This window comes from Pyxicephalus adspersus, chromosome 3 (genome assembly GCF_032062135.1).
Source record: "Pyxicephalus adspersus chromosome 3, UCB_Pads_2.0, whole genome shotgun sequence".
Taxonomy (NCBI): domain Eukaryota; kingdom Metazoa; phylum Chordata; class Amphibia; order Anura; family Pyxicephalidae; genus Pyxicephalus; species Pyxicephalus adspersus.
In genome coordinates, this window is record NC_092860.1 from 21966949 (window position 1) to 21978609 (window position 11661).

At 37.8% G+C, this 11661-nt stretch overlaps 1 protein-coding gene across 1 annotated transcript in view; it reads left to right on the top strand.

Annotated features, from left to right (window-relative positions):
• Positions 1-1395: 1395 nt before the first annotated feature.
• Positions 1396-11661, top strand: part of SRP68 (signal recognition particle 68) — a gene marked incomplete at its 5' end in the record, with an annotated part of 18325 nt that continues 8059 nt past the window's right edge. The window contains 7 exon segments of the mRNA XM_072403855.1: positions 1396-1462; positions 3246-3359; positions 3470-3665; positions 5231-5313; positions 5412-5521; positions 6422-6504; positions 6973-7113. Of these exon segments, the coding sequence (XP_072259956.1) occupies positions 1396-1462; positions 3246-3359; positions 3470-3665; positions 5231-5313; positions 5412-5521; positions 6422-6504; positions 6973-7113 (794 nt within the window).

Sequence of the window (11661 nt, forward strand, 5' to 3'; positions counted from 1 at the left end):
AACTTTCTAATTCCTGCCTCCTTAATACGTCACATTTTCTCATCCCCTTAATTCTGTGCCTCAAGTGTCTATTGCTTATTTCTTCCTATAGCCCCAAGATTTGTTGAGAGTGTAATCAAGGTAGAATGTATATAGCAAACTTACTGGAGGCAGCAAATAGTTACAGATCTGTAGCTCTTTTACCCCTCTGAGCATTATGATAGAGAGGTCAAGCTCCATCTGGAAGTGGAAAAGATACAGAGTAACAAAAAGATACAAAGTATAAGTTTTCAGATCCTCTGTAAGCTGAGTTGATAGGCTGCCTCTTCTCTCACCTTGTTCACAGCCCACAGGTTGCTTCTTCATTGTAAGGCTGGGTACACACATGCAATGGTTCTCATCCTATAATCAGCTCCGGGCTGATATAGGACAAGAATCTTGCGTGTGTACAGGGATTATCGACCATCCTGGTGGATCCATGGACGACAAACGATCGTAATGGAAGTGAAGGGGAAGAGAGTGCAGTAGGGTGCCTCTCCGTGGTTCTCTCCTCCCCCCCTCTCTAGAGCAGAACGGACATGTGGCTGATATGAAGCTCGATGATGATGACAGCAGATGTATGCAGTCACGCATGCTTATGTGAAAAATGTGCTTAGGAGGCAGGGGTTCCCAAGCATATGGCATGGGCTTATCTTCTAATATACAATTTACATTTGAGGAAAGGAGGCCATGGGAATTGAATTGCCTTATTACTTGGCAGATTTTGGTAACATGCAGTGAATACCGGGGGAGCCCCCTAATATTTGCAACCTCTCATCTCCCTGTTGGTTTGCTGGCGTTATAAACGTGCTTCCCGTGTTCGTCAGGTTTTGACAGACTTTCTACTTCCATATCCTGGTATTGTATAATATTCATAGTGACCTGCTGTGCCCAGTGAAGTACAGCTGTCCCAGGTTGTGAGGAATTGTCCTTGATTTAAAAAAACACCTTTTATTCTTCTTTATTGTGCTTTTATCTTTTAGGGTTGCTTTGGTGTTTCATGTGCTGAGGGGCTGCTATTTCTGACGTTTCTCTTGCTTCAAAACAAACATACCTATTGAAACATTTGATGGTGAATGTCTACTCTGCATTTAAGTTGAATTTAACCTTGAGTTAGAGAATTGATCTTTGAAGTGAATCTGTGGCTACCAAGTTCAGCGGTACTCTAGGTTTCATTCATATATATTTCCTTTAAGGTTCCATCCAAAGCTTTTTTGGACATGGCCAGGAAAAGTCCAACTTTCCCAGACTCCTTATTAGCATAGATATCTGGATGGCAGAAAGTGTGAAACAATGTTGCTTTATTTTTCCCTGTTATGTCCTATAATAGGCTTTTCGTTTCTGGCTCCTTGTTGTTTTCCTTAACTCTGTATACAGTCCTTCAGATTATTAAGGAATCCCAGCAGCAACATGGAATGCGACATGGAGACTTCCAGAGATACAGGTGAGACTACTAGATATACTGTCATGTATTTGTAAAATAATATACTGTAGGAATTTCCTTACCTTCTTCATTGTCTGTTGATTACTTTAAATAACATATTTCCAGTGGCTGACCTCTGAAGCCCCAATACCTATTATAAAACATTGATTTAATGACAGCAGCATAGTTTATATGACCCTGACCCAGAATGCCAGAGAATCTTAGAGGCCCAGAAATCTCATATTTATCAGTGGCAGTAAGTTCTAATTTTTTGGTAAACGAGCGATTGTTGTTGTCACCATTAATTACTGCACATGTTAGTATCCTTGTTGATGTAAAAATTACACCATTTGGGCTTGATTTTTGCGACGCGCTCCAAGACTGGCGAAGACTATAATGGCAGATGCAGAAAACCTGTAATGTATTTCTTAAAAACAGACCACATCTAATCCAGGTTTGCTGGATCACCCAATTATGATAACATAGGCCACCAAAATTAGTTCTGATAATCATCAGAAACCTCAGCAAACTTTTCTAAATCATTTTTTTCGTGCAGTTTTTTAAGTCTGTTTTCAGTTTTTCCCTAACACATAAAGTTCCTGAGTTATGAGTACAATTATAGTTAACATATGTACGTGCATGTATTTTGCACTAAAACGTAAGTACCTTTGAAGTGAATGGTAATACATGTTCAGTGTGAAGTAAAATAAGGCACACTGTGGTATAGATCCACTGAACAGTGTCAGTCAGGTACCATTGTTCCTTCAGAAATGCTTAGAGTATGATTTTCTTGTGTACTTTGTCTGGATTGTCGCGGTACAGCATCCAGCAGTAGTCAGCCATCATACTTTCATTCCAGAAACCTTGGTAGCGGTACTTCATTACCTGTCCTAAATCGGTAAACTTGGTTTGGAATTACCATTAATTCAGTAAGACTGCTTTCAAGCTTTTTTTTTTAGAGGAATCAATGAAGATACGCCATTCAGATGGAACATGCTCTTGTGACAAACTGTTAGAGTGCATTTATATCATGACAGTAGCACAGTGAGCCATTACTAGTGAAGAATATTGTCAAGTTATGATTTTGTTTTCTGTAGTGAGTTACACTCTTTGCAAGCACGTGCTTCTGTTTAAGCCTTGAAGAAGGAAGTTCTGCTTAGCCAGTCACGCAGTCCGTTGGAACAACTAGTACAGATGACATGTGGAGCCCAAGATTTATCCTGGTCATCAAGTATACAGCCGAAATATAATTTGTAAATCTTTTTAAGTTCTGTGGTAATTTGGCGACGTTGTGCTTTCGTCTTGATTGAACCACACAACGTAACGGAAACTGTCTAGATCATTAAAGCAAATTGTAAGCATGATGACAAACGAAATCAATCGGCTAGTGCCGTCTCTAACCTTAAAAAAAAGAAAACTGTTGTTAAATGTTGTAATATGTTAAGGCTATTTATAACAAATTTCACACAATATATAATTAGCTGCATCACAAAAAGCAACTGTTATTTTTGTCCTAGACTGATACATGTAGAATTTGCAAAGTACCGTTTAGTAGGAGCTAAACTCAAAAGTCCCCCAAAACAAAAAAAATTCACTTACCTTTAAGCCCGCAGGGCTGTCGATTAGTCTGACCATCGTGTCGTCCTGGCATCCGTCTTCATGTCGGCGCCTAGGCGATCAGGAATTAGGAGGCGGTGCTGCATTTTTTTTTTTTTTTTTTTTAAGTGTAGCTTTGACATGTCTGTAATGATTTTCCCAAGAATGCTCATGCTCAAAAATAATGTTTTTTTCCTCTCTCTTCCAGAGGGTATTGCTCACGTCGCTTGAGACGTCTAAGAAAAACACTCAATTTTAAGATGGGAAACAGACACAAATTCACAGGAAAGAAAATCACAGTGGAGATGCTGTCTGATAACAGGCATGTTAATTGAGAACTGCGGTGTGCAGGAATTTTTCTGGTGAATGTTAAACATTTGAGGGGTAAAAAGGGCAGAAAAATCTTTTTATGAAGTAAATTTTTTTTTACAGATACCTGCTAATTATCTTGATGGATGCAGAGAGGGCCTGGAGCTATGCCATGCAACTTAAAATGGAGGCCAACACAGAGCCTCGAAAACGCTTCCATTTGTTGTCCCGACTGCGGAAGGCTGTCAAATATGGAGAGGAACTGGAACGACTCTGTGATAGCGATCGCGTGGATGCAAAGACAAAGTTGGAAGCTCAGGTACTACTGTTCATCATTGTGATGAAAATAAGTGGCAATGAAGTATTATGTGCTACATCTCAATTGCATGACGTATTTACAATATATTCCATATATTTCATCCAATAAATACAATTACACCTTTATTATACATAATTGAATAATGTCTGAAAATGGGCAAACTATCTATAAGAATGACATAAATCACTGGTCGCCAAATTTTTCTGTCCCGCAGACCACTAAAATGACTGTCTCCTGACCGCTTATGCACGGGGAGCCGGGTGTCAATCAAAGGGGGAGAAACCTCCCCCATGGTGACGTCATCATGACATAACCTTGCCCACTCTCTCCAGCGACACAGCCCGCCCATTTCTCTGAGCCCAGGATTTGTACGGGAGACACGGTCTGTGGCTCTGGCTGGTTGCCCCGCCAGCGAGGTCCTTCTCCTGACCCCGCTCAGGGGGCACCGGCAAGAGCCGTGGACCACCAAAATTTTCTTGTGGACCACCGGCTGGTGACTGCTGACAAAAATGGTGATATATTACAGCTATTCTTCCTGCTATCGGTTTATTTGTACCTGCCAATATTGGAGATTTCTTTTATTTACAATTCTTTTTATCTATTGTTCTTTGAGTCCATAGTTTTATTGGCAGAACATGTCAGGCCCACATCTCTGGGGTTCTCAGCTTCATTAGACTGCTTCCTAGGAGAACTGGAGGTTATTTTTTTTTTTGGTAATCAAAAAACAATCATATTTTAGATTTATGAGGGTAATCCATACATAGTTCATACACAAGTATATAGTTACATAGTAAGTCAAGTTGAAAAAAAGGCACAAGTCCATCAATATATGACAGTCCCAGACAATGGACCTGATTTATTAAAGCTCTCCAAGACTGAAGTGAATACACTCTCATAAGTGAAGCTGGGTGATCCAGCAAACCTGTATAAACCATTTATAATATACTTATTATCTATTGATTGCATTGATATTTGTATTGGCAGCACTACTTGTTGTATACCCAAATGCATTGCAGCTTCCATAAACTGCTTCCCTCCGGAGACCTGAACTTTTCTTTTTCTCTCAATATACAATCATGGTTTACATTCACAAGGGTAATCCATATATATGACACAGTCCCAGCTAATAGGTATGGGATCTCAGCAGTGACCAAAAGGCATCCAAGGCACCTCAGCTGGGTTAGGAGAAGATGGACCAGACATTTGTCAGAAAAGCATTTTATTCATTTATATAATATCATATGAGAACTCTTGCAGAAGAGATACCTATAACATTTAACCACTGACTTTTGTTTGCCAGTGGATTTATTTTTTTTTTAATTAAATAGTGTTGATAAATGTTTGTCTGTTTCTAAATATTCAATTTTCTATAATAAAAGTATAATTTGATTTTATTGTATGTCATATTTAATTTGTCAGTTACATTTCTTGTATGCAGTGATAGCATGGTGCCTTATGGTTGTTTTATGGAACTCCCAAATTGTAGATAATTGTGCAAACCTAAATAAATGTTTTTGGATGTCCTTTTAACATTTCTGACATTGAATTCTGATTCCTTCTTGTAGGCATATAGTGCTTATCTCAATGGCATGCTTCAATTTGAGCAACAGCAGTGGGAGGAAGCAATGAAAGCTTTTAACAAATGCAAGTAAGTATCTGTGTTTAAAGGTGTTTGTATAAAATCCATAAATTGATTTGCACTGCTCTTCTACTGTGGGTTGTGTAACCTTGTTTGGTTTGTACTAGGACTATCTATGAAAAGCTGGCCAGTGCTTTCACTGAGGAGCAAGCTGTACTGTACAACCAAAGAGTGGAGGAGATTTCACCCAACATTCGTTATTGTGCCTACAATATTGGTAAGAAGTCATCTTGTGTTGCACAACACTACATTAATAATTTGCGTTAATAAAAAATGCTGATTACCAGGTTAAACAAGTATTTTATTCTCTCCTGAGTTTTGTATTTTTTAGGTTTGTGGAGTAATCCAGGGTAAAACTTTTCCTTAGTATGCCTTACTTTGCACTCTTGTTTGTGCACGGTGATTGGTCTTTTAGCGACCTGCAGGCACCCCGGTAGATAGGTTAAAATTCTAGGTCCTTTTCTCATCTATGTTCTCTGCAGGGGCTGTGGTTAGCTCAGTAATGATGTAACTGCTACCTTTACAAGCTAATAAAAAAGGCACAAAATGTATTTATTTAGTACATTTTGTGTATAGTACTTGTGGTACTATTCTAAATTTGGCATCTAATGGATACAGTTACAGTTTGTAAGAAAGCAGAATACGTTTTATTAGATTTTAGGCTAAAACTCACAAAGGAAGAACACAGAAAAAACAGTTGAGTAAGTCCTGGTGGCAACTATCGCCTGAACCTTTAGAGTTGCAGAACTTCTTTAACTCTACTTAAGTAAAAAAGATCCCATTTAAGTGATATATGTACAACGCAAGGACGTTAACTTCATAATTTTTCTCTCTTCTGAAAAAAAAACTGTTTGTCCTACCATGTCCTTTGCAAAATGAGTGTCCCATTATATTCATCTTATGTGCTTTTAATGCTTTGAGTCTGTAGTCTGAGTCTGTAGTCTGTAGATTTCTGGGAAAAACGTCCTGATTTTTTTACAGTTTGTGTAAGATTACAGTGACTGCATATTGAAATGGAAAAGTAATTTTAACATCAAACGACAAAATGATGTAGAAATTGTATATGCCTGATAGTTTACTGTAACTGGAAATGTATATTTAAATCTTTCACTTTTAGGTGATAAGACTGCTATGGATGAGTTAATGCAAATGAGACTTCGTACAGGAGGTGCAGAAGGCCTGCTTGCTGAAAAGCTGGAGGTATGGTTCATTTTTTTATGTCGGCTAGTATTGCCATCTCTTTGACTGTCTAATGCAGAAACAACTATTTGGGTTCTTGGTTGGGTTGAAAATCTTATGTCTGTTGTGCAAGGTTTTCCTTACAGGAGACCTGTTCTGATATATGTGTTGTGTCACATCATTTCAGTCAGAAGCTTTGTGTTCCCATACAACACCAGAGTAGACTGAGCTCTTTAAAAGTTTAAAAAAAGAAAGTTTCGATAGTAGATCCTCTGCATATACTGTGTTGAGAAACTCTTAAGATTGCATTTCAGGGGGTAAGGGGGTACCCTCACTAGCCTCTCCTACAGCAAGGTAAAATAAAAAGAGATGCTGGGACAATCTAATTCTTGGACAATTCCCTCTACATTTTACATTGCGTGAATTGCCTTCTTGTAGATTGTGTGTGCTTTTCTGGCTTGTTGATTTGTTTTTGCATTTCGTAAACAGACCCTGATCAGCCAGACTAGAGCAAAACAGGCAGCCACCATGAGTGAGGTGGAGTGGCGAGGACGCACCATTCCGGTTAAAATCGATAAAGTGAGGATTTTTCTTCTCGGGCTTTCAGACACTGAAGCTGCAATTGCTCAGGTAAAACTTAATGTGGTATGTTTTGGCTGCTATATACTTTGCTTTTTAACAGATTTTGGCCAAAGTGCTTGGGCTTATGAATTTTTTTTCCAAATATTTTTGGATGTATTTGAAGGAATGAGATTTAGTTTAATTAATCTAAAAACATCCATGTATTCCCATAAATGTGCTTTAAATTATATGAAAGTGCTTCAAGTGATACTATTGTGTCACCATGTTTTAGTAGCTTGGGGTTAATGTTAGTATTTTGTGTGTTGTCTTTTGTGGCAAGACTTCACACACTTGCAATACAGCCTAGTATTATTTACAGAAATAGATTCAGTGTAACGCTCAGGTGGTTAATTTTATTCTACCAATGTATGTTAGTTGAAACACAACATACACAGCATTTCATCCTTTTCAAAGCTCAGCCATTGTAAAGCCATATAAAGACAGGGCCTACTTTTGGGAAGAAGAACCCTTGGCCAGAAAGCTAACACTCTACCCTATTGACCAGCCTGTATTTGCTAGCTTGTAAACCAATAAGGTTTATGTCTAAACTTAAAACTAAAACAAAAAAATGTAAACAAAGTTTTATTTATTTTTACCTAGAGGCTATACATTTTAAAGTACTTGCAGAATTGAGGATCAGAAATAACTTTACTTGTTCAAGGAAAACAATTACATAATTTGCTGCTTTAAATTTAAATGGTAAAACCTAAAACAGCATAAATAGCCAACCAAACTTGGCATATAGCTGTAAAATAGTTGGTAAATAAAAAAAGAGAGCAGACAGGTGTGTGAAGAAGGCACAAGGTGATAAACTACAACGCACTCTGTGTGCAGGGGACATATATGTACAATGTAATGTTACTGTTTAACCCTGATTAAATGATATCAACACTAAGCAAACATTTCATAATCCTATCAAATATTTTTTCATTATTTTCAATAATTATTACAGCAGTGAATTACTTTATCATCAGTTGTGTGTGAAATAGGGGATTTTTTTATATATCGTATGCTTTCAGAACATTTTACATTTATTAGGAGTTGGGGCAATTTTGGGATATCTGGAGTTGGAAAAAATGTACCAACTCCGACCCCAAAGCCCTGGTGTTTGTTTAGCAGGTGTGGTGATGTCCAAATATGACTGGCGGCAAATTTAGATAAAGTTCTTAGTAATTCACCTAATCTAACGTGTTAAAAAGTATATGTTTACATTACCCCATTTGAGGGCTTTTTGCTCCAATAAGCAGTGCCAACTTGTACCGACCAGTTAATTATGAATTTTTAAACCTAACTAGTAGATGTGAAAAAGAAAACTTCTAGTGGCATTTTATACGCTATACTGCTTGTGTCTACAGAATAATGCAAGGATTTGTCACCTTTTTTTCTGAGCAGTCTTTGTCCAAATAGTCAATGTCTCTGAACATAGTTATGGCAAAATTTGAAGTTGTCCCAGAACAACAATAGAGATTTTCTTCCATTGGGGAATCTTCATTGTACGTAGGAAGAAAAGAAAAAGGAATTTACTCATTTATTCTGATACAAGTAGTCCCCGGGTTACATACAAGATAAGGACTGTAGGTTTGTTCTTAAGTTGATTTTGTATGTAAGTCGGAACAGGTACATTATTTTAATAAATGCAATTAATTAATTAATGTTTGTCTCAACATATTATTAGGCTATGTGGTGTCAGTTACTGTATAAAATTCTCACTGTGAGTTATTCACAAAGAAAAAAAAAACTTTATTGAGCCTTCCTATTCATTAATTTTGGAGCAAGCTGTGCTTTTATAAGCAAAAAGAAACAACTGCAGAGTTTGTCTTCGTAAATAAGAGTTACAAGAAACTGCAGAAAGAGCTCACCCTCCAAGATCACCCACAACCTCAGCTGTGTTTAGCAAAAGATTTCTACCACAAGTCATGCAAACCACCCCCTCCAAGCCTCCGTTCTGCACACAGCGAGCAGGGAAGCCCCGTTCATATCTAGGAGGCGTCCGTATGTCAGATGTCCTTAACCCAGAGACTTTCTGTAACTCACTTTTTCAATTCCAATACAACAATTTGGCCATCTCACCTACTAAAAAGATGCTTCCATGCTAGATGCCTTAGGCTAGGTTCAGATTTGCGGTGAGGTTGCAGTGGGTTTTCCTCATGCTGCATGCTGTGCGAGTGTTCCAGCGGCTAGCAAATTGCCAGCGGCAAGCCTGCGGGACCTCTCAATACCATGGCAGGTGTAAACCTGCCCTTATTTGTTCCATTTGTTTTGTATGTACTAATAGGAGAATACTGGGTGTAAATAAACATTTGATAGTGCTGGTGATGTGACCTAACATTGGGACAAGATGAGAATGTCTGCATTAAAACAAGTCATTTTTTTTCTCACCCTTTTAAAAAGGCTTCACTTCATTATTTGGACTGAATGTTGTCTATTAAACACGAGTTTAGTAGATCTTTGTTCAAATTACTATTTTATTTAGCACACCCCACTGACTTATTGTGTCTGTCTTTGGGATTCTTTGGAGTGATGTGAATTGCATCATCAATGTATTATATTATTATGATCTTTTAGGTATAAAACTGCTTTAGTAACAGGCCTTTATTATTTTCGTAGCTTCACTAATGAGAGCTTGAAGGGCTTTAATAATCTGTCAGACAAGCGTGTAAAGATTTATTTTTATTTTTTTTTGCTTTTGTTTTTCCACCCTGTTTTCTGTGTGCTTTTGTAAGCCGTTGTTCAGACAAATCCTGGGTGTGGATTGCATTATGGGGTTGCTTCCTTATAGAAGTGTCATTGTCTTTTAACATTAACTTCAAGGCCTTGCAGGATTTCATGTTTAGGAAGGGCTTACTGTGTATGGTTTTAAGATGTAGTTTTTATTTCATAAAGGTTTTGTGCCGGCTTAACACAAAATTCTCAACTATAAACCCGGTCTAAAATGTTGCAGGTAGCTATGTGCATGAGATCTTTGAGTATATTAATCTAGTCTATAGTGTTATTGTCTAGTATTTGTTTACTGAGCTTTGTGTGGGCATGGAGGGGTTTGTAAAGGAAACAAGCTGTATTTAGAAACGCTCTTCAATCCCTCACAAAATCCATTAAGTAAAGAATGTAGAGTAAAATTTTTTCTTGCCATTTCACCAATTTATAAAATGCACACATTTCCGTAGGAACAAAACCACTTGAGCAGGCATATTTTAATTCAGATGCAGAGCATCAGCCTTTTAGGTACGGATGTTTTATTATGGGAATGAAGTTTTGCCATGGTAGATCTGGTCTGAGGTGATACAGTTATGACGTTCAGCGTAACGCACTTTAAATGTGTAGGTACTCCTGGAAAAAACAAGATGAGCTTCTCTCAACCTCTTAAAAAATTTTGCGAACGCAGATTGTTGATTTTGTTCCGATGACCTTTGAGAATAATGTTGAAAACAATTACTTGTGTGCATACTCTGGGCTAATGGCTAATGTTCGGAAATACAGATAAGAGCCTCTTGGAACTAATTGGCAAGAAGTGTAGGCTGCTGGTACAATTGGTAAAGTGAATATAAATGCATTTTTTTTTGTTTTTGTTTTGGAAAGGACTGGACCCTTGTCTGGTTTTTAATTGCTGTCTGAGCACAATGGAGAGCTGTGAATGCTCGCTACAAATCGTTAATACTGATTTATTGAAAATCAGTATTACCAAATAAAAAGTGTCCCAAAGCTGATGATGTAAATGAGCACTAATCACCCAAATTATTTTTGGGACATTTCTTTTAAACACAACAGGGATTCAACCCCACTCACCCACTGCTATCCAAACCTTATCAAGAAAAAAAATTTGACATTCACCAAAACACTCCCCTGTGGAGAATCAATTTCTGCAATTGAAATACATGGACCTAGAAGATTCTCTACTAGAGTTTTAATGAATGTCAAATTCACTGCGTTAAAAAAAGACTCCTTAATGTGTTGTTGTGCGCTGGACTGCAGGTGCTTTAACAAGGTGTGTTGGAGTATCAATAAATGGCAGCCCAGCAAGTGTTTCACATGTCAACCAACCCTTAATCTGTCCCTAATATATCCAAAGGAAAACTGGCAAGTCTTTGAGAGGTCAGGATGGAACACTTAATAGCCATGGTATAGAAATATTAACTAACATACTGATATTTAGATATAAAAAAAAAACTTTTAAAAACAAATATTATATTGGATGGTGTTCTCCCCGGCCCTTTTTAGCCAGGCACACCACCTGTCACTTTTCAGCAACCACCCAGCTGTTTTTGGGTGGTTACTGATGAGTTAGGTCACAAAAGAGGGGCTGCCACCCGCCTACTTTTTTGTTACCTACCTTAAAAAGTTTTCTGGTTCGAGCACTATGGATGGACGTTGAGTGATTAATGATAAGTGTGCAACATCCTCCCAACCCCACTGATGTTATTTCCTACATTAACCACCTGGGCGTTACACTGATGTCTAGATTTCTGTTCCAAAAGCGGTACACTGTTTTTCATGAAATTTTTTTTTTAAATTGTAGACCTGTAACTTACAGAAATATGTCCGAACAGGGTTCTAGTAGAT